The sequence below is a fragment of the Hemitrygon akajei genome, chromosome 14, assembly GCF_048418815.1.
Source record: "Hemitrygon akajei chromosome 14, sHemAka1.3, whole genome shotgun sequence".
Lineage (NCBI taxonomy): Eukaryota > Metazoa > Chordata > Chondrichthyes > Myliobatiformes > Dasyatidae > Hemitrygon > Hemitrygon akajei.
Window position 1 is genome coordinate 102,803,745 of NC_133137.1, and position 25,953 is coordinate 102,829,697.

At 43.1% G+C, this 25,953-nt stretch overlaps 2 protein-coding genes across 10 annotated transcripts in view; both read left to right on the forward strand.

Annotated features, from left to right (window-relative positions):
* Window positions 1–22,440, forward strand: part of LOC140738862 (carboxypeptidase A1-like) — a 40,594-nt gene extending 18,154 nt beyond the window's left edge. For 5 of the 6 annotated variants that reach the window (XM_073066818.1, XM_073066819.1, XM_073066813.1 and 2 more), the window contains 6 exons: window positions 7,239–7,337; window positions 7,752–7,862; window positions 9,173–9,263; window positions 10,563–10,762; window positions 13,492–13,576; window positions 19,028–22,440. In XM_073066818.1, the coding sequence (XP_072922919.1) occupies window positions 7,239–7,337; window positions 7,752–7,862; window positions 9,173–9,263; window positions 10,563–10,762; window positions 13,492–13,576; window positions 19,028–19,215 (774 nt within the window). In that variant the 3' untranslated portion in view covers window positions 19,216–22,440. Of the gene's footprint in view, window positions 1–7,238; window positions 7,338–7,751; window positions 7,863–9,172; window positions 9,264–10,562; window positions 10,763–13,491; window positions 13,577–15,813; window positions 18,158–19,027 lie in introns of those variants that run through there. The other variant, XM_073066816.1, reaches the window with a different exon arrangement.
* Window positions 22,441–22,578: 138 nt separating this feature from the next.
* Window positions 22,579–25,953, forward strand: part of nrf1 (nuclear respiratory factor 1) — an 84,587-nt gene continuing 81,212 nt past the window's right edge. The window contains exon 1 of one of the 4 annotated variants that reach the window (XM_073066809.1): window positions 22,579–24,410. The gene's annotated coding sequence lies outside the window, so the exon portion shown is untranslated. The remainder of the gene's footprint in view (window positions 24,411–25,953) is intronic. The other 3 variants (XM_073066810.1, XM_073066811.1, XM_073066812.1) reach the window with 3 other exon arrangements.

Genomic DNA, 25,953 nt, shown 5'->3' on the forward strand with positions numbered 1-25,953 from the left:
TCAGTTGTGCCTCAGGTGGGAAATGGAAAATCTCATCTTGGTAAGTTTACCTCCTGAGTTTGGGGTGTGGTTGGAAGAACACTGGTAATACAGAGGAAGTTGTCCTCGCTCTTGTTTTCCCTATTCCGTCTCCTTCGTTCCTATTGGTCAACATCTTGCTTCCCTCTATCATTCTCTTCCCTACCCAATCATTTTAGATCATAAGACACAGGAACAGAATTAGGCCATTCGGCCCATTGAGTCTGCTCCGTCATAGCATCAGAGCTGATTTATTTTCCTTCTCAGCTCCATTCTCTTGCTTTCACCCTGTAGCCCTTGACACTCTTACTAATCAAGAACCTATCAATGTTTGCTTTAAATATACCTAATTACTTAACCTCCACAGTTGCCTTTGACAATGAATTTCACAGATTCACTACCCTCTGGCTAAAGAAATTCCTCTCATCGTTGTTCTAAACGGATGTCCCTCTATTTTGAGGCTGTCCCCTCAGGTTCTAGACTTCCTCACTATAGAAACATCCCCTTCACATCCACTCTATCCAGACCTTTCAATATTTGGTAAGTTTCTGTGAGATCCCTCCTCATTCTTCTAAACTCCAGTGAGTACAAGCTCTGAGCTGTCCAACTCTCTTCATATGCTAACCCTTTCATTCCTGGGATCATTCTCGCAAACCTCTTCTGAACTCTCTTCAATGCCAGAACATCTATTAGACAAGAGGCCCAAAACTGTTCATAATACTCCAAGTGCAGTTTGTCCAATGCTTTATAAAGCTTCATCATTATATTTTTGCTTTTGTATTCTAGTTGTAGTGTTCTCGCACAGGTGTAAAAACCCTGAACTAAACACCAAGTATAAACCGGTCAATGAGGCGCGAACCCAGTAAGATTAACCATTTACTGTTCACTCTTCCACATTAACGTATGGTGAAAACTGTTGATAATACAATACAAAATATATACAGTATTTGTTTCCTTCTTGGCATCACATTTACATCATAAATACTTGCAAAAATAAAACTACAACGAACTATATTACATTAAAGTACAACATACAGTCAGAATCTACCTACGCCATCAACTGCTTTAAATACACTTCAACACAAACTATCCGCAACTCTTTAAATAACAAAGAACATAAACTTTATCAACCGTCATTACTTTTAACAGAATCAGCGTTAACATTTTTACTTCACCATATTGATTATCTTCTGAACTTACGGCGTTGCTTCTGTGATGTTTCTAATGCATAGAAAGAAAACTTTTCTCGCGCTGATCCTGCACACACCAGCCCCCTCCTTCCCGTTTCTCCAAACCGGTATTTTCCCCCAGGACGCAGCAAAACCGGGTGTGACGTCATCACATGCCGCGATATATCACAGACAACGAATTTACTTTCAACAACCTTAACTTTAACTAGAAAATGATTACAAACGAATTACTAAAGCGAAAATATAATAAACTAAACGAATGCCTTAAGGGAAACACACTAGTCATCTTGAAATGATTGCTAACATTACATTTGCCTTCCTTACCATCAACACAGCCTGCAAATTAACCATTACAGATTCCCAAGTCCCTCTGTACCTCTGACATTTTGAATTTTCTCTCCATTTACAATATAGTCCATACCTTTATTCCTTCTGCTGAAGTACATGACCATGCACTTCCCTACATTATATTCCATCTGCCACCTCTTTCCCCATTCTCCCAATCTGTCTAATTCCTTCTGCAGATAGACTGTTTCCTCAACACTACCTGCCACTGCACCTATCTTCATATTGTCCACAAACTTGGCCACAAAGCTATCAATTCCATCATCCAAATCACTAACATACAACATGAAAATAAGCATTCCCAGCACCGACTCCTGTGGCACACCTCTAGTCACCGGGAGCCAATCAGAAACGGCCCCTTTTATTCCCATTTTTGGCTTCCTGCCAATCAGCCAATCTTCTATCTGTGCTAGTACCTTTCCTGTAATACCATGGACTTATTTTGTTAAGCAGCCTCATGTACAGCACCTTGTCAAAGACATTCTGAAAATCCAAATAAGCAACATCCACTGACTCTCCTTTGTCTATCCTGCCTGTTATTTCTTGAAAGAATGCCAACAGATTTGTCAGGCAAGATTTTCCCTTTAGAAAACCATTACTGATTTTGGCCTGTTTTATCATGTGCCTCCAAGTACCCCAAAACTTCATCCTTAATAATAGACTCCAACATCTTTCCAACCACTGAAGTCAGGCTAACTGGCCTATAATTTTCTTTCTTGTGCCACCCTCCCTTCTTAAAGAGTGCAATGACATTTACAATTTCCCAGTCCTCCGGGACAATTCCAGAACCTAGTGATTCTTGAAACATCATTTCTAATGCCTCCACAATCTCTTCAGCTACTTAGTTCGGAACCCTGGGGTGGAGTCCATCTGGTCCAGGTGACTTATCTACCTTCAGACTTTTCAACTTCCCAAGCAACTTCTCCTCCGAAATAGCAATGACACTCACTTCAACTCTCTCCATCATCATTTTCCAGTGGTCTGATATCTACTCTTCCCTCTCTTTTACTCCTTACATATCTGAAAAATTCTTTTTGTATTCTCTTATGTTATTGACTCTGCTATAATACTGTTACATCTGTTTTTAGCTTCTCCTTGTCAAACTGCAGGGTGAATTCTATATTATAACCACTGCCTCCGAAGGGTTCCTTTAACTTAAGCTTCCTAATCAAATCTTGGTCATTGCATAAAACTCAGTCTAGATTTGCTGGTCCCATAGTGGGCTCAACCATAGGCTGCACTAAGAAGTCATCTCCTAGGCATTCTACAAATTCCCTCTTTTGGGAACCAGCACCAACCTGATTTTCCCAATCTACCTGCATATTGAAATCCCCCTTGACTAACACAACATCGCCCTTTTTTACTTGTCTTTTCTATTTCCTGTTGTAATTTGTATCCCACATCCTGGCTACTGTTCAGAGGCTCGTATATAACTCCGGTCAGGCTATTTTTACCCTTTCAACATTTTAACTCTACCCACAAGGATTCTACATCTTCTGATGCTATGTCACCTGTTTCTAAGGATTTGACTTCATTTTTTGACCAGTAGACCCACCCCACCCCATCTGCCTACCTGCCTGTCCTTTTGATACAAGGTGTATCCTTGAATGTTGAGTTCCCATCATCTTCTTTCAGCCATGACTTAGAGATGGCCATATCGCACCTGCCAATCTCTAACTGTGCTACAAGATAATTTATCTTATTTCATACACTGTGTGCATTCAAATACAACACTTTCAGTCTGTATTTATTGCCTCTTTTTTTGCTTTTGACCCCATGTTACACTTCAACTCATCCCAGCGACTGCAATTTTGACCTATCATCTGTGTGTCCTTCCTCACATTCTCACCAAACACTGCACCCAGTTGTACACCTACTCCCCCATCCTCAGCCCCATTATTCCAGCTCCCATCCCCTTGCCAAATTACTTTAAACCCTCATCCATAACAGCTCTAGCAAACCTGCTAGCAAAAATATTGGTCCCCTTCGGGTTCAGGTGTAACCCATCCTTTTTGTACAGGCCATACCTTCCCCAGAAGAGATCCAATGATCCAGAGATCTGAAACCATGCTGACTGCGCCAATTCTTCAGCCATGTATTCCTCTGCTGAATTATCCTGTTCTTGCTGTCACTGGCACGTGGCACAGACAGTCTCTCTTTTCAGCCTTCTGCCTAACTCCCTGTATTCTCTCTTCAGGATCTCCTCCCTTTTCCCACTATGTCATTGGTACTTTCAGGCTGTTCACCCTCCCCCGTTGGAATGGTGTGGACCCGATCTGAGCCACCCCTGGCCTGGCACCTGGAAGGCAACATACCATCCAGGTGTCTCTTTCATGTGCTGTCTGCTCCACCAGTTACGGAATCCTCTATCACCACTGCACTCCTCTTCTCCCTCCTTCCCTTCTGAGCCACAGAGCCAGACTCAGTGCCAGTGTGGCTTCCACCTGCTAGGTTAGCCCCCCCCCCCCCCCCACAGTATCCAAAGTGGTATGCAGAGGGGAATGGGCACAGGGGTTCTCTGCACTGGCGGCCAATTCCCTTTCCCTGTCCTGACAGTTACACAGGAACCTGCCTCTGCAGCTGCCTCCCTGTAGCTCCTATCTATCAGCTCCCCATTCTCCTGTATGAGCCAAAAGTCACCGAGCTGTGGTTCCATTTCCTTCACACGATCTCCAAGGAGCTGCAGCTGGATACTGGTTATCAGGGAGACTGGAGGTCTTACAATTTCCCGCATCTCACATAAGGAACATACCACTACCTCCAGGTCCATTCTCAGTGCACTATGTATATAAAAAAAACCTTGCCCAGTCTTGCGCCCTGGAAACTTTCCAAGGCACAAATCCATGGTCTATCAAGACTAACAGAGGCCTACATACACTATGTACTCACAGAAAAAAAACTTACTAAGAACTTTCTTATTTATTTACTTACTTTGCACCTCTGCTTCTGCTTACACAAGCCTGTTCTCACCTAAGCCTGTTGAACCAAAGCCTGAGCAATCTAACAATGCCCTACTCCAACAATGGCTTACACCTCCTTTCTTTTTATTGGCCCCCTGCTGATTGCTGCTTGCTGAGAAAAAAGCCGAAAAGCACCCAAGTTCCTTTTAAACCTCGCACTGCATCACCAGCAAACAACCTCGCATGCTGATTGTTGCCCGCTGAGAAAAATTTGGATCTAACCGTACCTATCAAACTCTTCAATGCACTTCCCACTGTAAGGTTGTTAATGTCGAGGGTGGTAATGGGGATAGGCTCCCACTACCTATTAAATGCTCCCAATGGCGTGCGTCTCAAATTGCCTCTGACAACCACGTCCAGCCCCTGGCCTTCACGTGTGACTTAGCTACTAAGCCCACAGAACCATTTCTACTGTCAAAAGGGGAAAAGGTGGGTTACCGGCACCTTAAAACCTGTCGGTTCAGGCAGATGGGGCTCATTAGCCGTGGCTGGCAGCTCATCTAGAAGGAAAACTCTGATCTCAAACCTCCACTGTCCTGTGGCTATACCCACTCATAGGGAAGACTTCAGGAGTAAATCCCGAGGGGAAATTTTGGAGCTAGGGTCCCTAAGGCAGTCCTACATTGAGTTCAATGTTGACTGGCAACTCCAGTGACGCTGCTGGTACCAAACTGTGTTGGTCTCTGCCATTCCTTTGGGTTCATCAGATGCGTGGAGAGGGGGAGCTTGCTACATGGGCAACAGCTTGCTCTCCATATCGTACTGTCCATGCTTGCATATCTAGACAGATAGGACACAATATCCATGGTTAACTCGGAGCAACGGAGGCCCTCACTCTCACTCCACTTGAGTGAAGGAAAGAACTCAGGGAATGGGATGCTTATGCAGTGACACCCAGTACCTTTTCAGTCTTATAGTTTTTTATATTCTGTGTTTTTGCCCAATCTTTCTCGTTTTTTTGTGTGCAGGGGAGGGGGATTTGGGGGTTGATGATCGTGCTGCCATTCTGTTTTTGTTTCTTTCTTGGTTTTGTGGCTATCTGGAGCAGAAGAATTTCAGAGTTGTGTACTTTGATAATAACATGAACCTTTAAATCTTTAGCTTGGTTTTTGAACAACTCGTTTGTTCACACCATCGCGCCCCCACCCCCCGCCCTTCGTTCTTGGTGCTCCATGATAATCCCAGCTGTTGCGATTCAATCTTTAGGTGAGAGCCCCTGAATCCAGCCGCTGGGTGAGCTTGGATGCATTTGCCACTGTTGAGAATGTGTGAGCAGGGCAGTTATTATTCAACCATTTCCCTCTGTCTCTCATGCATTTCCAGAGCTCAAAGTCAGTGAAGCTTTTCAATTTCTTCAACCTTCCTTTCCTCCTGGGATCTAAAACACAGTTGCATTTTGGTAACATCATTTTTTGATTTGTCTTCTTCCTTCTGCTGGTGTAGATAGATAGATAGATAGATAGATAACTTATTGATCCCAAAGGAACAATAGCATTACAAGTGCACATATATGTAAACCTTAGAAGAAAAGTAAGAAAGAATAAAAAATAAATCTATCAATCTAACAGGAGGGGGTCATCCCTTCCCAAGTTATAGGCTGACTCATTATAGAGTCTCATGACCTCATATAGCGCTCTTTGGAACAGCGCAGTTGTCATAGTCTATTACTGAAAGTGCTACCTTGGACTTGGAGACAGGTTGATAATCACAACTCTACATCTGAGGTCAACCCGGAATGATACACGTGGCACTTTGTTTTATAACTCATACAGCATCATTATTCATCATCTAATACATGATTGAAAATCTATATAATAGTATCAATGAATTTAAGTCAATATGCTAGTAAAGCAGAAAAGGTTCATCTATATATCTATAGATAGATATATAGATCCTATATATATATATGATATAGGTATCAAAAATACCAAAGAAATTAAGAGCTTGTTTAGGAGGCTACAAAATTCACCTAGGCTACTTACGTAAGCCTCTGGAAGGCTAGATTGGACGTTTCTGGTACTTTCAGTTTGCTGCAGTTTTCATAAACTGTTCATCTCAGACAAGTGAGGATAATTTAGTTGCAACTATTTGTTGTGCATGACTTTGGCGGCTTCTGCTTGACATATTTCATACATTTACCGTAAGTGCTTCTGAGTCCCCAAAGTCTGATGGAACAATTGCAGAGTGAAAACTAATGTCTTGTTCAAATGGTTCAGTTGAATATCAGAGAATGCATACAGTATACAACCTGAAATTCTTACTCTTCTCAGACATCCATAAGACAAGAAATCCCATAGAACAAATGATAGAAACATCAAAACTCTGAAGCCTGTCCTCCCCTCTGTTCACACAAGCAGCAACAGAAGCATCGACCCTCCACATCCCCCCTCCCACTTGCACTGACCTCCCACCAAGCAAGCAATATCAAAAGCCTCCCTCCCAGAGAGCCTCGATCCAGAGCCCATCAAACACTAGTCCATAACCCAGCACTTCTCTCTCTCTCCCTCCCTCCCTCCCTCCCTCCCTCCCTCCCCCCCCCCATCACTCCTGCAACAGCAAGAGTAAAGACCAAAGAGTAAAGGCTGTTCTGATGTTACAATTGGAATTGTTTTTACTTGTTTTTTTCAGTGATTTCCCTGTACTTAACCATTGTCCCTTTCTCCAGTTGCACTTACACATTATTAAATATACATTCAGTCTTGTTCTGTTTCTCTCGTTGGGACAGTTTAGCACCGGGCACGGGCGTCCTGCCGTGTGGATCGATGGCGGTATTCATGGGCGTGAGTGGATAGCACCTGCTGTTGCAATATGGATGGCAAAGAAGGTAAGTACATTTTGTCGTTTTGTCATTATGCCTTGAGGTTTAACTTACCCCCTTTCCCACTGGTAAGCGTGAGTAAAACCCTACAGCTTAAAGCAAAGAAGAAGGCCATTCTTGATACCTGAAATGTCAGCTGTTTGTTCATTTCCATTAATGCTACCTGACCTGCTGAATTCCTCCAGCATTTTGTTTGTGTTTCATTATTTTAATTCTGATTACGTTTGCTCTTTTGGCAGTTGTCCATTTTGGTCCCACATTCATGTTTCTGTCCATAAATCAGTTCCTGGTTAGAATACAATTCTCCTGTAACCCAGAAAGGAATCTGACCTACAGAAAGCAGTAGACTCAGCAAAACTCAGACAATGTGTGAGAACCATCAGGTATCTGAATGTGTACTTGCTGCTTTTATGCCGCCAGATTACCACCGACTATGGCAACAACCCCTCCTTTACATCACTGCTGAATAAAATGGATATCTTCATGGTGATCATGGCAAACCCTGATGGCTACGTTTATAGCCAAACTAAGGTATGTAGACAAAGATTGAGACAGTACTGTTTCATTGAATCATAGAACTGTACAGCACAAAATGGATCCCTTTGGCCAACCTCTTCCATACTGACTTTGAAGCCTGTACTAACCCCATTTACCCACACTAGAGACATGTGCCTTTATGCTCTTCCTATCCAAGTATCTGTCCAAATGCCTCTTAAACACCATAATTGTATCTGCCTTCACCACCTCATTCCATATAACCACCACCCTCTGTGTGGAAAATTCTGATTTCCTCTCACCTTAAACCTGTGCCTTCCAAATCTAGTGTTGCGTGGCAATCAGTAAACAGTACACAATACTCTTTATGTGTGCTCTAACCCATGCTACAATATGACATCCCAATTTTCATACTCAATGCCATGGCCTATGAAGGCAAACATACCAAATGACCTCTTCACCTCTTCACTGTGTTGCCATCTTTAGAGAGCTATGGAATTGCACCCATATTGACATACCTAATATCCCTACCATTTACTCTTTATGTCCTAACAGAGTTTGACTGAATTTGAATTCAGTTTTAGAATCAGAATCAGGTTTAATATCACAGGCATATGTCATGGAATTTATTGTCTGCAGCAGCGTTACATTGCAATACATCATAATAGGAAAAACATGAATTACAGTAAGAACATATATTAAATAGTTAAATTAAGTAAGCAGTACAAAAATAGAAGTTTTAAAAAGTAACAAGGTAGTGTTCATGAGTTCAATGTCCATTTACAAATCAGATAGCAGAGGGGAAGAAGCCGTTCCTGAATCATTGAGTGTGTGCCTTCAGGCTTCTGTACCTCCTTCCTGATGATAACAATGAGAACAAGGCATGACCTGGGTGATGGGGTTCCTTAATGATGGATGCCGCCTCTTTGAGGCATCGCTCCTTCAGGTGTCCTGGATACTACAGAGGCCGTGCCCATGATGGAGTTGACTAAGTTTACAACTCTCTACAGCTTACTTCGATCCTGCCAAGTAGCCCCTTCCCCCCCTACCAGATGGTGATTCAGCCAGTTAGAATGCTCTCCACAGTACATCTGTAGAAATTTGCGTGTTTTAACCCTGATCTTTGCTTGTAGCCTCCTGCAGCCACACCCCCTCTGAAAAAAAACAACTTACCTTACCTGTATTAGAAAGCTAGTTGTTAAATACTACATTGACATTTAATCAGATAGTTTGTTGACCTTTAAATGGTAGATCAATCATTTCACTGATGGAATGTTCTGTACCTTAACCTGTGATATTTAGTGTTAAATTCTGAGTGAGCTAATCCCAACATTTTGTAATCCCAGAATCGGATGTGGCGGAAGACCATGTCGAAGAGTCCTGGAACACATTGCTTTGGAGTTGATCCGAACAGGAATTTTGATGCAAACTTTGGAGGTAGGAAATATTCTGATTTTGGTATATTACTTGCATGATGTTCCATAACTGCTTTATTGAAAAAGTTAATCCAGTGAGTTCACTGTATGATGAACAGGCTGATCACTGAATGACAGAACAGCTCAACAGCTTGGTGGAACTCAGATGACAAACGTGCACATGAGCAGCAGTTGGGCATTGCAGCTTGTTGAGTGACCTTTATTTTTGAGTGGAGACGATGTAGTTGGATAGATTCGCATGTATCATACTGATTAGTCTCATTCCATTGGGGAGCTTGTTGGAGGCGAGGTGAAGCATTGCAATGAGGAATGAGAAGATTGCTAAGACAATGTCGCAGCCATGCTTGACACAGATCTGCACCGATTAGACTCATTATTTATAATTACAACTTGGGTGTCATTATAGAGCGAAAGTAGAGTGCAGATAAGTTTATGAGGGCAGTTGTAGTTCCTCTCAGTTGATGGAATCAAACTCTATTCTGAAGTCAAATAAGGGAATATCCAATGGTTGTTTAGTAGTTTATTGCAGAGCACCAATGACGTCCATTGTGCCTGTGGATGGAGAGACCCCATCATGCAATATGGGGGGCAACTCCTGGGCTGCACGGAGAGTGTAGCCGAAGAATAACCTGGCATTATCCCTGCCTGTGGCAGACAACAGGAAGACCCGTCTGCAATGATCACATTCCTGGGCATTCATAGTAAATACAAAAAAACTCAATAAAGTCAATGAAAAACTGTAACAACAAAAACAAATGACTGGCCAATATACAGATGACAACAAATTCTACAAATACAAAAAAAACTAAATAATAATAAATAAGTAATATTGAGAACATGAGTTGTAGAGTCCGTGAAGGTGAGTCCGTAGGTTGTGGGGTCAGGTCAGTGTTGGGGTGAGTGTTGTTATCTATTCTGGTTCAGGAGCTTGACGGTTGTAGGGTTTTCCTGAAACTTGTGGTGTGGGATATAAGGCTCCTGTATCTCCTTCCTGACGGCAGCAGTGAGAAAAGCTAACTACTCTAGTCTTGAATGTGAAAGATTGGTCCAGTAAACACAGTACAAGATAAATGAATAAAAACACAAAATGCTGGCAGAACTCAGGAGGCCAGACAGCATCTATGGGAGAAGGTAGTGACGACGTTTCGGGCCGAAACCCTTAACGTCGTCACTACTTCCTCCCATAGATGCTGTCTGGCCTGCTGAGTTCTGCCAGCATTTTGTGTTTTTATTTATTTCCAGCATCTGCAGATTCACTCGTGTTGCCACAAAATAAATGAAGGCTGTTTTCCATTGGCAGGGAACGGCAGTAGCAGAGTTCCATGCTCAGAAAGTTACTGTGGGCCACACGCGCACTCTGAACCTGAGGTTAAGGCTATCGTTGATCTTATCAAGAAGCACGGCAATTTCGTAGCTTTCATCACGCTCCACAGTTACTCTCAACGCTTGATGCATCCATATGGATATACACAGGATACTCCGGAAAACCTCGAAGAACTGGTATGATTCTTTTTCACGGTAGTTAAAGGGAGTTGCATTACTTTAAAACACTCCCTTGATTTTTACTGAAAGCTTTGATGCTTTTGTACGTACCCCTGTGCATTAGAGATTGCTTCATGAATCACAAGTTCAAGTTTACTTATATTCAAGCATAGGCAGATATACTGACAAACGAGACAATAATCCCCCAGACCAAGGTGCACAACACATTACGTATGACTCATACACAAAACACATGAAGTAATATTACCATCAATGAACTAGCAGATAATAAGGTTGTGGTGAACTACATATACCTGCCTGGACACCCCCCCCCCCCGCCCCCACTGACTGCTCCTGTGGCTCCTCCCACTGACCCCGGTATAAAGGCGATTGGAGGCACTGCTCCTCCCTCAGTCTCCAGGATGTTGTGTGATGGTCTCTTGCTGCTGACAGTGCTTTCTCTTCCAGCTAATAAAAGCCTATCTCGACTCACGTCTCCGAGAGTTATTGATGGTGCATCAAAGGTGCATTTGTAACAAAGTTAAAAAGTAAATGATATTACACTGCTGGTGCTTCAGACAGGTTGAGACCTGGGTGGTGGTGGGGAGTTCCGGAGACTTGTGGCCTGGGGGAAGAATCTGTTGCCCATCCTAACAGTTCTTGTCCTAATGCTACAGTACCTCTGCCTGTTGGTGGTGTGGGGGGGGGGGGGGGGTTCAGAGGGATCGTTAGTGCATTGTTCACACAAGTTCACTTGGTTTCATGTGAGATAATGCTCACAGATCTCCCCAGTCAGTGGGAGTTTCAAGCTGTGGCCCAGAAAGTTTGTGTTGATCTGGTAACATTTGACTGTGCAAGTATCAGCAAACTCAGAAAGCCTGCAGGGAAGCAGAAACTTACAAGCTGATCTTGTGTGGAAGTTTGCTGAATTCCTGGGGATTGTACCCACTAACCTTTGCCAAGTTCAACCTGAACAAAATCTGCAAGCCTTTTCATTTGAATGGGAACGCATAGCTGTGAGGGGAAAAATGGTAAGTAGGGAAAATAATGCAGATTCGGAACATCTGAGATAAAGACAGAAAATGCGGAAATGCTCAACAGATCAGGCAGTATCTATGAAGAGAGAAATAGAGTTGATAACCTTTCATCATCTAGGTTTTCTAAGTTTCTATAACTCTTGACAAAAGTTATTTTACTTTAATTTTGTTTGTTTTAATTTTCTAAACTATTTTAAAGATGTCTTTAAGTGGCTTAAATATTTTAAATAACACTTAAAATTTTGAATTGGTCAGTCAAATTTTAATGTTTGGAATGACATTGGGAGACACGAGAAACTATGACAGATATATGTAAAGCTAAGAATGTGGATTTGCTGTTTGACAGACATTTTCAGGCTGTTTTGTGAGAAAGGGTTGTTTTGCCTCATCAATATGGTCACAATACACTGTTTCGGCAAGCTTGGCCTTTCAGATACAAATCAAGTGAGTGTGCATCACATGCATACTTAAGTGTTAAGTGCACACAGTGAGACCTATTTTGTGAGAGGACTTTAATATGTCTTGCCACAAAAATCAGAACTGAAGATCAGGATGAGAAGAGAATTCCCAAAAGGAGAGATTTTCCAGGCAAAAATGGTAGTAAGGGTGGTTAGGGAGGTAGAATGAGGAAGGATTACTCTGAATTTCTAGGAAGTTTGAATTGAGAAAAGTAAGTTCTCTAAGATCCATCACACAAGAATATCCCTCTGCCTCGACCACAAAGGCTAAAAACTATTGTAGAATTTAGCCAAAATGTAAGCAAAAGCCGCAGTAGACATTTTGGTTGTTGCTTACGTGGTCTACCTCACTCTGTTCATTCCATCACTCCACTTTGATCTTGGATCTTACATCAACCATTCCCTAGTTTTTGATGGAAGGGGAAGAAGAATTAACAAGAAAGGATGTGCATATACCAGAATTTCTTCTGATCTCCAAATCACCTCAAAACTGAACATTTGAGCTGTTGTGGTGTATGGGAGCACGTTATGCAAATTTGTGATAAAGTGCTCCCATAAACATCAGCAAGAGTTAATAATCAGATTGTAATTCCAGCAATATAGATCATTATATCAACCGTAGCACAAGGAAGTACTGTTGCTTCCCTCTGTCTATTAGAAGTCCTGAAGTGGAACTCTTGGCTTCACTCTCCATCTTCCTTTCTTATCATATTGCCTTTGTTTCCCCCACTCATCTCCTCCCAGCCTCTTCTGCTATCTCCACTATTCCCTCCCTACCTGGCTCGAACACCCCTCCTCTCACCCATTGCTTGCCAGCTCCTGCCGTGCTCACTTCTTTGTATTGTCTATCTTCCCTCTATTCTTTCAGTCTAGATGAGTGATCTCGATCCAAAACATCCACTGTCTGTTTTCCACCATGCATGCAGCCTGACGCAATGAGTTCCTCAAGTATTTCAATTCTTTTGCACCAGGAAGAACTCTCCTTTTCCTACATGATCTTTTTATATCTGCTTGGGGAAGCGGTTTAGATGCTTGTTTTAAAATCTGTCTGAAAGAAAACATAAACGGCACAGCACTTCCTCAGAACACATGGTCTTTCAACTCACAAAACTGATCAAAGCTAAATTTCTACCTTCTCAGCCACAGCCAATAATTCACTAGCTGCATAGATTTTGTTCTAAACTATGAATTTATTCTGAAAAAGAACTCACTTTCCTATCCTGATCATCTCTGTGACCTCTCCCTGGTACAGGACACGTTGGCACGTGAGACAACTGAAGCTCTGGCCTCGTTGTATGGCACTCAGTATTCATATGGAAGCATCATACAAATGATCGGTAAGTAACATACATACAACACTGATGGGTTGTGCTGACCATGATATTAATTCAAACTAAACCCATCTCCAGCTGAGCTGTGGCCAGTGTTTTATAGCCTCCCTGCTTTTGTATTCACTGCCCTGACTAATGAAGCTCGGTATCCCCTGTGATTTCCTAACCATGTTATCTTCTTACACTCACCCTTCCAGGATCTTTCAACTTGTGAACTTTGCTGGGTTTATGGGGGGCCACCTTAAAAGTGCTGGGCAAATGAAGGGTGTCTGAAAACTCACTGGGGGGGAAGAGAAAGAACTGCTTATCTCATGCCATTTTCCATTATCGGTGAGCCCTGTATTACAGCAGTTTGAATAATAACAATTTGTCCTTGCAGAATTCACAAATCACTATCAAAAATCTGGATTACGGAATAAAAACTTACTCCTTCAAAATTTCTGAGGAGGAAGTAAAATAATGAATACTTTCTTCCAGCTCTCTTTTCTTGATGCCTACATTCCTGCCACTGTCTGTAAGGAGTTTGTACATTCTCCCTGTGGCTGCGTGGGTTTCGCCCAGATGCTCTGGTTTTCTCCCACATTCCAAAAACCTACTGATTAATTGGTCACTTGGGTGTAATTGGTCGCCGTGGGCTCGTTGGGCGAACAGAGCCTGTTTTCTGTACTATCATCATCATCATTATGTGTCGTGTCGTATGACATCATCAGTATGTGTCGTGTCGTATGACGTAGGCGATCATGGCCTTATGACCGTGATTGTTCTTGGCAAATTTTTCTACAGAAGCGGTTTGCCATTGCTTTCTTCTGTTCAGTGTCTTTACAAGATGGGTGACCCCAGCCGTTATCAATACTCTTCAGAAATAGTCTGCCTGGCATCAGGACATGATATGTCTGGCACCAACTGCTCATATGATCGTCGAATACCTGATCCCATGGCTTCATGTGACCCTGATTACGAAAACTAAGCAGATGCTACACCTACTTTGTGCAAGGGTGCCCTGCAGGCTAGCAGAGGGAAGGCACACCTTACATCTCCTTTGGCAGAGACATATCTCTACCCCTCCACCCATGCTGATTCTCTAGATAAAGATGTTAAAAGTAAGTATGATTTAGCTTTACATAAAACATGCAAATTGCAACATGGATTGTTTTCTAAGATCACAACCCCACCCCTCTCCTTAACGTGTGGGTGGGAGTCACTGGTACTCTAATAGCTTTGCTTTCAGAAGAAGCCAAGTATTGCTGATTTCCTTTGAAGTAGTGCAAGACTTTACAGGTAGAATTGGAAATCGTGACCTAAACAGAGACATCCACCAGGGATTGGGCAACATTCACACGGAGCTATCACTTGCATCATTTGCATTCTGCTCAGGTTTTTTATTCAAATTTCAGAAGCGGCTTTCTCCAAAGCTCGATGAATAAACTTCCAGTTTCACGTTTCGACACCCCGAATGCCAACCACAAAACCCGCAGGAAGAACAAACAATATGGAGATATAGCACAGATTTCACACCATTTGCCGTTAGCGCTGTGGTTGCCAGCCCCTGCTGCAATATCAGGATCCACGTCCTGCCACTGTCTGTAAGGAATTTGTTCTTTCCGTGACGGCACATGTTTCTTCCGGTGCCTCCAACTTCCTCACACCTTCCAAAGGGTCATGGGTCAGGGTAGAGAACTGTGCGCCTGCAATTTTGGCACCAGGATCATGGCCATGCTTGCAGTCTGCCCAGCGTAATCCTCATTGATTTGACTTGATGCAAAATGATGCATTTCACTGTATATTTCGAGGTATATGTAGTAAATAAGGCTAATCTCACCTAAATATGTGAATAAACCTGATTCTGATTGTAAAGGTCTTCCCTGGGCATGCACGCCCTCTGCTGGCAGGATGCAACATGCACAGTCATTGTCAGCTGCACCACTTGCTACGTTGATCTTCTTCCATCTCCATCATGAGCTCCCTATCATATATAGGCTCTTCCACTGTCTTGCTCCTTAGAATTACTTCACAGCTCTGAACGGATATAAAGCATTTTAACAAAGAAGCTGTGTCATGTCAGCACATTAATTCATTTTGTGCCAGTATGGGAGAATGGCCAAATTTGATTGAGCACTGAGTCCAAGCCATCATCTGCACTAGCTCGTTTGCTTGCTTAGTCCTTATGTGCAGACAAAATTCAAAGTATATTTATAATCAAAGCATGTATACTATATACAACTTTGAGATTTGTCTCCTTGCAGGGAGCCACAAAACAAAGAAACACTATCGAACCCATTTAAAAACAAAACCCTCACAACAAGGGCCATCAAACACCCAATGTGCAGAAACAAAGGAACAAATTGTGAAGTCAATAAAAATGTGAACAAGTAACACAGAAGATGGACAGCAGAGTCCCTGACCCTCTGACAGCAAGTCTAGGGTCACGGGTCCAGTTCAGTGCTGATGTGAATGCTGATTGTTCAGGCCTCAGCCACAGAGTCAGTTCAGTGCTGAGGTGAGTGCTGATGTTTCAGGTCTCAGCCGCAGAGTCAGTTCAGTGCTGAGGTGAGTGCCGATGGTTCAGGCCTCGGCCGCAGAGTCAGTTCAGTGCTGAGGTGAGTGCCGATGTTTCAGGCCTCGGCCGCAGAGTCAGTTCAGTACTGAGGTGAGTGCCGATGGTTCAGGCCTCGGCCGCAGAGTCAGTTCAGTGCTGAGGTGAGTGCCGATTGTTCAGGCCTCAGCCGCAGAGTCAGTTCAGTGCTGAGGTGAGTGCCGATTGTTCAGGCCTCGGCCGCAGAGTCAGTTCAGTGCTGAGGTGAGTGCCGATGGTTCAGGCCACAACTGCAGAGTCGGTTCAGTGCTGAGGTAAGTGCCGATTGTTCAGGCCTTGGCCGCAGAGTCAGTTCAGTGCTGAGGTGAGTGCCGATGTTTCAGGCCTCAGCCGCAGAGTCAGTTCAGTGCTGAGGTGAGTGCCGATGTTTCAGGCCTCAGCCGCAGAGTCAGTTCAGTGCTGAGGTGAGTGCCAATGTTTCAGGCCTCAGCCGCAGAGTCGGTTCAATGCTGAGGTGAGTGCCGATTGTTCAGGCCTCAGCCGCAGAGTCGGTTCAGTGCTGAGGTGAGTGCCAATGTTTCAGGCCTTGGCCGCAGAGTCGGTTCAGTGCTGAGGTGAGTGCCGATGTTTCAGGCCTCAGCCGCAGAGTCAGTTCAGTGCTGAGGTGAGTAAACCTTGTGAAGTAGTGAACTGGATGTCAGTTTATCCTTCACCTTCAGCCTTGTCGCCTTGGTCAAATTGCGTAAATAGTAAAAATAATAGCAAACTAAAACACTTGGAACATAAACTGCAGAGTCCCCGAAAGTGAGACCACAGCTGCGAAGCTGGTTCATCACTGAGGTGAGTGAAGTCCGTCCCTCAGTCTGACAGCTGCGGGGGGGGGGGGGGGGCCACTGCTCCTGAGCCTGGCAGTGTGCGACCCAAGACTTCAGCACCTCCCACCCGACAGGAGCAAGGAGAGGAGAGGGAGACTGATCAAACACTGGCAGACAACGTTGTTCATTTTCCACTCTCATCCTCACTGATTTTAATCTTCTCAACACTTTAATCAGCGCAGACTAATGGAGCCAAGTACAGGTTTGTCTCCTACCGTCAGACCTCAACCCAATATCCACCCCCAGCCCTACCTGCACTCCTCCAGGAGTTCACAAAAGCGCCACATCATTTAGATGGTTCAAAAAGAATATCCTTAAAGAGGAAATTGCAGACTGCAGACCGCAGTGATCAAGTGTTGCAGTGAAGAAAGACTCTGTTGCGGGGGTAGGAGAAACTCAGAGATTCATTTGGGGAATAGCAGGACCTCAGGTTGGGTCAGAATATTGGGTAGGATTAGTTTAATGCTGTGGTCATAAAAGGAGGAGCAATCTTAAAAAGGGGTGGGGGGTGTGATGTGTGCAGCCAGAAGAGGATAACTGTGAGGGTAAACAGAAAATACGACCGGGACTCGATTGTAGACGTTTGTAAATGCTTGCTCTACCACCAGGGAGTTCCCATTTAAAACTTGCTGAAGCTAGCCTCAACATCTAATCGTGCATGAAAGATCCTATCAGCCGAGAGGCGTGCTGCTGCAAGTGAAGTAAACGGGAAGTACTATTACACCACAGGACGGCAGGTGTCCCGTCTGCACAGATCCCAATAGCACTCTGGGGTAATTCTGAGACAGTGTTTGTTCTTCTGATCAAATTGTATTATGTAACATTGTCTGCCCCTTTTATTCACCATTTTTGGGTGAAGTTGTAGGTGGGCCCAGACTCAGAATAAAGCCATACATGAACAACTGTCCCTTTATCCAATGTTATGTTTAGTTGTTTTAATAACAATACTGAAACCCTCGGCTTGATGTGCGGACAACTTCTGTGTGAGCTTCTGGAATGAACTTGAAAATTTTACCCTATGACCTCGAGAGCATTGGACATGCCACTGAATACTATATGCAGAAAGAAAAACTAATTTATTCATGTCCTCCCACCCTCTCAAACTAACTAGTGACAGGAAATTCCAAACACATTTCAATCAAAGAACCAATAGATCTGACCTTAGGTCATGCCAGCTAGTAGGGTCAGTCCTTCTTAAATTTAAGAAGGGCTGACCCTACTGGCTGGCATGACCTAAGGCCACAAAATCTGTTAATGCCACATTATGGGATAATTCTGCTTGTCTTGTGAAACCCATGTGATTAAACAAATAATGCTATAAGTTACCAGTTGGTTTTCAGTACACTATACATAAGAAATAGGAGCAGGAGTAGGCCATCCGGCCCATTGAGCCTACCCCGACATTCAATAAGATCATGGCTGATCTGTCCGTAAACTCAGCTCCATCTACCTGCCTTTTCCCCATAACCCTTAATTCCCTTACTATGTTAAAACCTATCTAACTGTTTCTTAAATATATTTAGTGAAGAAGCCTCAACTGCTTCACTGGGCAGAGAATTCCACAGATCCACCACTCTCTGGGAAAAACAGTTTCTCCTCATCTTGGTCCTAAATCTCCTCCCTTGAATCTTGAGGCAATGTCCCCTAGTTCTAGCCTATGAATCAGCTTTCCTACTTCTATCGTATCTATCCCTTTCAAAATTTTGTATGTTTCTGTAAGATCCCCTCTCATTCTTCTGAACTCCAGAGAGTATAGTCCCAGGCGACTCAATCTCTCCTCATAGGTTAACCCCTTCATTCCTGGTTTTGACACTGCATGGTTCTCACTTGTATTCTTTGTTATCCTCGTATTCCATGGTTATCCTTGTACTTCTTCCTCCCCTCTCCTCACCTTCTTAGTATGACTCCTTCCTTTTCAGTCCTGATTAAGGGTCTCGGCTCGAAAGGTCGACTCTTTACTCTTTTCCATAGTTGCTGCCTGGCCTGCTGAGTTTCTCTAGCATTGTGTGTGTGTGTGTTGACATGTATTACTCTTCTCCCCAACTTCAGATGAGAGTAGTGGGAACAGCATTGACTGGAGCTATAACCAAGGTATTAAGTACTCTTATGCCTTTGAGCTGCGTGATGAGGGTCAATACGGCTTCATGCTTCCACGGAGTCAGATTGTTCCGACAGCTGAAGAGACATGGTTGGCTGTAAAGAAGATAATGGAACATGCCTCCAATCACTTACCTTGACTTTGAACATGTTGCATGTTGATTTTCCAGGAGGTTCTTGATGCTAAACAACTGTGTAATTGTACTGTTCCTAAAGCTTTCAGCTTTACGATTATATATTTTTGCATATATTACTTAGGACAAAATGAGTGCAAAGGATTTATCATATCTCTGTCTTTTGAGGATTTATTATCTGTTCAGTGTATTGTGGCAAAAGCCAACTAAGGTCTGCCCCAGTTGAGGTTTATTAGCTGTCTTGGTCACAGAAGTCACGAGCTATTTGCAGCGTCAACATGTAAAAGCTTGAGCATTGCTCGCAGCTGATTAGTATGTGATCCTTGCATGGTGAGTAACTCTGAACCCTGAGAGAATTACTCTTGAATCAGGCATTATTCTTAGCCCCAAGTATTAAAGCTCAAAGTACATTTGTCACATATGTACACTATATCCAGCCTCGAGATTCTTCTAATTGCTGGCAGTCACAAAACAAAGAAGTGTAATAGAACCCATTAAAAACCACCACCACAAAACAAAGACTGTCAGACACCCAGTGTTCAAAAAAACAGTTTACTCCTTATAGGTTACTGTAAACCCTGAATGGAGGTTTATTTAAATACTTCTTCAGTGATCAGATCCATGATTCAGGGTTTGCTCCACCCTTTGTGTGTGAGATTACTCTAATCCTCAAGTGAAGGACCTCTGAATAATTCCAATCCTCTAAAGATCGATCCGCAGTTGAGTGCTTACTTGTCTCCCTGCAGGAAAGCCTGCTCTAATCCCACAATGAGTAACCTCTCTACACTCTGAGTAATGGGGTTAATTTGATCTCCAGGGGTTGTCTTACTCACGTCTCACCCTGAAAGTACATTTCAATATACGTATAGGTTTAAACTGGTAACGATCTTATGTTAAGAATCTACCTTTGTTGCAAGACATAAGGATTTACCTGGAGATTTATTTTACACTGAAACACAGTCTGTCAGCCGAGGGCTAGAGCAGTTCATTTGAAGGTTTATTCCATTCTCCTCATTGAAAGATATGTGGTTAATCTTAATAATCTTGTTTATCTAAATTTATTGTTTAGGGGTTTGTTTCAATGTCAGGTTAAATTTCTCAGTTGAAGGAGTAAATCCATTTGTGAGTGTGTCGTGAATGCCTTCCAGATCAGATCAAGGATTTATCAGAAACTCACCAGTTGTCATAGAGCTGTATATCATGGAAGAAGGCCCTTCAGCCTACCTGGGGTGACCAACAAGTACCTCTTTCATACTAATCCCAATTTCCAATACTAAGTTTGTAGATTTCTATGCCACAGCAGTTCAAATAAATACTTCCATTCAGTGAGAATACCTACCTGCAACAACTTTTCACACAGGATGTTCCAGATTTCTAGGTGAGAAAAAATTCTTCTTCAAATCCTCTATCTGTACCTTAAATCCACACCCTCTAGTAACAGACACTTTTCCCAAGGGAAAATGTTCCTATGAACCCTGTGCATGCCCCTCATAATTTTATCCATTCTGTCAGGTTTCCCTCTCCTCCACAGAAAACAAACCAACTTATCTAGTCTTTCCCCATAAGTGAAATGTCCCATTCTGCGATGTTTCCTTCAAAATGTTCCATCTTGGTGAATCTGCTCTGCACACTCTCCAGTGCAATCTTACCCTTCCTATAGTGTGGCAACAAGGGATGCATAGTATGTTGCTAATTTTTCAGTTTATACATTAGTACCATAAGTTCATTGTTGTGATATTTTTGTATCACAAGCTCTGTGCTCTTATATTATACCTGTGTATTCTTAGTCCAATTGTACTGTTTAATTATTGACTCCATCTCAACATGACACTTACTGAATTACTCTAATCTCAGTGTAATCTTAGTCAAAGGTACATTTAATGTCAGAGAAATGTATACAATATACATCCTGAAAAACGTTTTCTTCACAAACATCCACGAAAACAGGGGAGTGCCCCAAAGAATGAACAACAGTTAAACTTGAGAACCCCAAAGACCCTCCAGCTTCCCCCTCCCATGGGTAAGCGGCAGCGAGCAACAATCCCCCCTCCCCTGGCAAAAAAAAGCAAGCATCAGCACCACCACCGAGCACTCAAGCGTGAGGCAGGCAAAAGCAAAGACACAGACTTGCAGTTACCCCAAAGACTTTGCGTTTCCTCCGGCATTCGACAAACCACAGGGTTCCCTCTCTCCCTAATAAGGGAGAAGGAGGTGTCCCCCATTTTCACAGCGAGCAGGGAGACGTAACAACAACCCACTGGTTTACGATGTTTAAAGTCCATTTCATCACTTTTTACGAGCTCTGTGCCTGAAGATGGCAAAGATCTCGGATCTTCGGGTCCACAGAGAAAGATCCCTGCCCCCACCCCCGATGACACACAAGTCTCCTGCCGTGACACTGACCCTCGATCTGCCATTCTCCAGAACCCGGAGATCTTAGGCTTCCAAATACGAGCGAGATTCTCAGACAGAACCCTTGGCTTGCCGAACAACGGCCAGTCCTGAAACCCCGAGAATGGGTCCCATTCCCACAAAGAACCATAGTCAGCGTGTAACTCCAGGTCAGGGTCTTCAAAAGAACCCTGAATGGGTAAAAATAAAGATATTAAAGATGGAAATAGCTGTTTCTGAAGATGCAAGCAAAGGAGTTGCCTTTTAGCGCCAAGAATCTTTAGATTGGTAAATCAGTGTATGATTGTCACGTATACAGCGAATAACTTTGTTTTGCATGGTATGCATACAGATCTCGTACTCGCAAAAGTATATCAACGTAGTACAAGAGAAAAGCAGAAACAGAATGTAAGATATAGTGTTAGATACAGAGAAAGGGCAGACAACACTGTACAAGGCAATGATGAGGTAAATGGTGAGGTTAGTCTCATCTTATTGTTCAATTGTTTTATAACAGTAGGATAGAAGCTGTCCTTGAGCTTGGAGTGAAGTACTTTCAGACTTTGGTATATTCTGCCCAATTGGAGAAGCAGGAATCTATGGGATGGGAGGGGTCTTTGATAATGTGGGCTGCTTTAACACAGCAGTGAGTGTAGGCATAGTCCATGGAGGGGAGACTGTTTTCGTGATGTGCTAAGTTGTGCCCACAACTCTCTGCAGTTTCTTGCAGTCAGTTTAACTAATTTAAACAATATTTTACAATCGGATCTTCTCTGGAACATAATATACTGTTCTTAGTGATTGGATATTCATAATCTTTATTAAAAACATCACTATTTATTCATGAGAGTATGTGGCCAGTCTGATTTCTCTCTGTCATTTTTGTCAGTGAGTTTTAGCAGTGAAATTTGCAGCATGGGAGACAATGAAACATTCTTTTTTTTCCCAGCCTTTTCTGCCTATGCACTTATTCATCAGCAGTTGAGAAACTCTCAAAATTTTTGGTAGGAACTGTGGATACAGACTCATGCACAGCCTTTTCAAAGTTCAAAGTAAAATTTATTATCAGAGTACATATGTCACCACATACAACCTTGAGATTTTTTTTCCTGTGGGCATACTTAGCGAATCCATAGAACAGTAACTAAACAGGATCAATGAAAGAGCAAGAACTGTCAAATGCCAATATAAATAAATAGCAATAAATAACAAGAGCATGAAGTAAACAAGATAAAGATCATTAAAGTGAGATCATTGGTTGTGGAAATGTCTTAATTGATAAGTGTTGTTATCCTCTTATTCAAGAACCTGACTTGAGGGGTAGTAACTGTTCTTGAACTTGGTGCTGTGAGTCCTGAGGTTCCTGTACCTTCTACCTGATGACAGCAGCAAGAAAAGAGCCTGGCCTGGGTGGTGAGGATCTTTGATGATGGACGTGCTTTTCTACAACAGTATTTCATGTAGATGAGCTCAATGGTTAGGAGGGCTTTACCCATGAGGTACTGGACCAAGCCCATTACTTCTTGTAGAAGTTTCTGCTCAAAGGCATTGGTGTTCCCATACCAGGCTGTAATGCAGCCAGTGAAAACACTTTCCACCACACGTCTACAGAAGTTTGTTAAGGTTTTTGATGAATCTCTGCAGACACCTAAGGAAGTAGAAGCGCCGTTGTGCTTCTGAGGTACTGACACCCAGGAATTTAAAGTGATTGATCCTCTCTACCTCTGGTTCTCCAATGAGTATGGGCTCATGGACCTGTGGTTTCCCTCTCCTGAACTCTACAATCAGTTCCTTGGTCTTAATGACATTGAGTGTGAGGTGGTTGTTGTTACACCACTCAGCCAAGTTTTCAGTCTCCCTCCTGTATGCTGATTCATCACCACCTGTGAATCGGCCCACAACAGTGGGGTCACCAGAAAACTGAATATGGCAACACACACAAAATGCTGGAGGAACTCAGCAGGCCAGGCAGCATCTACAGGAAAAAAAAGTACAGTCCATGGATCAGGCGGAGACCCTTTGGCAGGAATGACAAAACAATACATAGATGCTGCCTGCCCTTCTGAGTTCCAACATAATTTTGTGTGTGTTGCTTGGATGTCCAGTCTCTGCAGATTTTCTCTGGCTTGCAACTGAATATAGTGTCTGAGCTTGAAGCCCTGAAGCAGCATGGATTCTAACAGCTCCTGAAAACCAAAACTGCTGTGAGGCCACACAACTCAATGGTGAGGCAGTAAGCCCTGGGATCTGCTTCACTAACTATTCTGTAGTTAATGAGAATACCACTTACTATGTTAGTCAGAAATTCCAGGAGAGGTGACCCGACAGTTGGTGTGGGCAACGAAGTGTGAGATTGTTGTTAATCATTTTTCAAAAACTACAACTAAAAGTACAATAAAGACAGAAAGTGTTTGGAACGGAACAGACAGCACCTGTGGGAAGATTAGCAGAGTTCCATGTTTAAGAATGTGATGTACAAGCTCTGGACCAGGTCAAACTGCCTCCATAACATAACTCTCAGTGCCATCCAGCCTTAGGGGAAGGGGAGCTGCCCCGCACCGGCCGTGGACTCGGCGGTGAGAAGCGCGCTCCCGCTGTCCCGCACTCCGCGGCGAGAAGCGCGCTCCCGCGCCCAACCCCGAGCACTGGGCGGGGCCTGGCGTGCGCGAGGACGTGTTGCGTGCCTGGCGCGGGTGACGTCATCGCCACCGTGCGCAACGTTCGGCCTGAGCGGGGGAGGGGCGGGACAGTATCTGGCAGCGCAGACACACAGAGACCGAGTTCCAGGCCTTCGGCGCAGCCGCTCTGAGGTTAGTGCGCACCGCGCATTCTCCAAATTTCGGCCCTGGCGCAGTCGCAAATCGGATCCCAAAAGCTGCCCGGTCGCACAAACGGGTGTTTTACTTCATAAAAGGACGGGAAAGAACCCCCAAAGTGGCTTTTAGACGACGGGGAAGAGCTTAAGCGGCAACCCAAGAGGCCCTAGGCCGCACTGGGCCTGCCTGGTTGCAGGGCTGGATTTTGGCGGGACTACGGGAGGAGGAAGAAAGGGGAGTCAGGGTGGAATAAACTCCTGAGCATTGAACGGGCTTTAGAGCAGGAACAGGTTTCTTGTCCTGTGGCGTGGGCCCCGAATACAATCAAAACTGCAGTGTAGATATTTTGTAAAATGATCTTGACTTCCAGGATCCGTGGTTACCAAACTGCTAAGTATTTCTATTCAAAATGGGTCCCAGGGCGGAGTTTTTAAACAGTCGTGTATCTCAAGGTTTACCGAGTAATCACTAAACTGTTGTGCGTCAAAAATCAATAACAGATCGTGCAGATCGACATGGAATTGAAAGAATATTGAGATACGCACGTTGCATAAACAAGCAACAGAAAAAATGCCTCGACTTTGCAACGAATTTGCTTCTAGTTTGTTTATTGGGGTAGAGCTGCAGGTCTTGCCATTGTTCATTTTAAAAGTTCAAGTTTTGGTAAAACAAATTGTGCTTTTATGTAAGGCGGTTGGGGAGAAACACTTTTTTTTAATCCAATACTCGTATTCTATAGTTCAAAACCAACTGAGTGGCGAGACTTTCGTTAAAAATAAAGGCCTCTGAGTAAGCCTAAGTGAATTGGGGTTTAAAAATCCGGTTTAATACTTAAATGATTTGGGTGGGTAGAGAATCTTGAGATTTTTATCATATGTGGTGTCCTTCATCTAAATTTTGGAAATTAACTTTTGTAACACGTACAGTCAGTTTCTGTGATAAACTTTATAAGAGTGAAACAGAAATATAATTAGAAAAATATTTGGAGATGAGCAATAAGTGAGATAGGGGAGCCAATTGCTAATAGAAAAATGTTTTTGGATCTGCCAAGAATGTGATTTACTTCAAAGAGATTTATAACAGTTCTTCATCTTTACTGATTGAGCAAGAGTAAGATCACCAGATATGTATGGAAAGATACTGCTAATAAAAATTGTAATGGAAAGCATATAAAGTTTTTATTAGACAATACTGAAAGCTTTTGGAAATAACTGTTTCAAGTTTTGCTAAGCACAGGAATTGTAATTCAATAAATTTACTGTCAATAATTAAGCAGCTTGCATGTACAATCTACATTGTGTCTTCAATATTGCAAAAACATCCCAGGGTGGTTATCAAAAGAAAGTTGCCTGGCCTTTGAACTACATAGAAATTTAAGGCACTGGGTCATAACCTTGCTGAAGTAGAATTTAAATAACCTGAAAGGGAAGGGTGGGTGGGGGAAGAGATGATGATATTTAAGGGAGGAATTTCAGAGTTTGGGGCCTTTGCGCTTATCCACAAATGTTAGCATGATCAAATCTGGAAATGTTCAGTC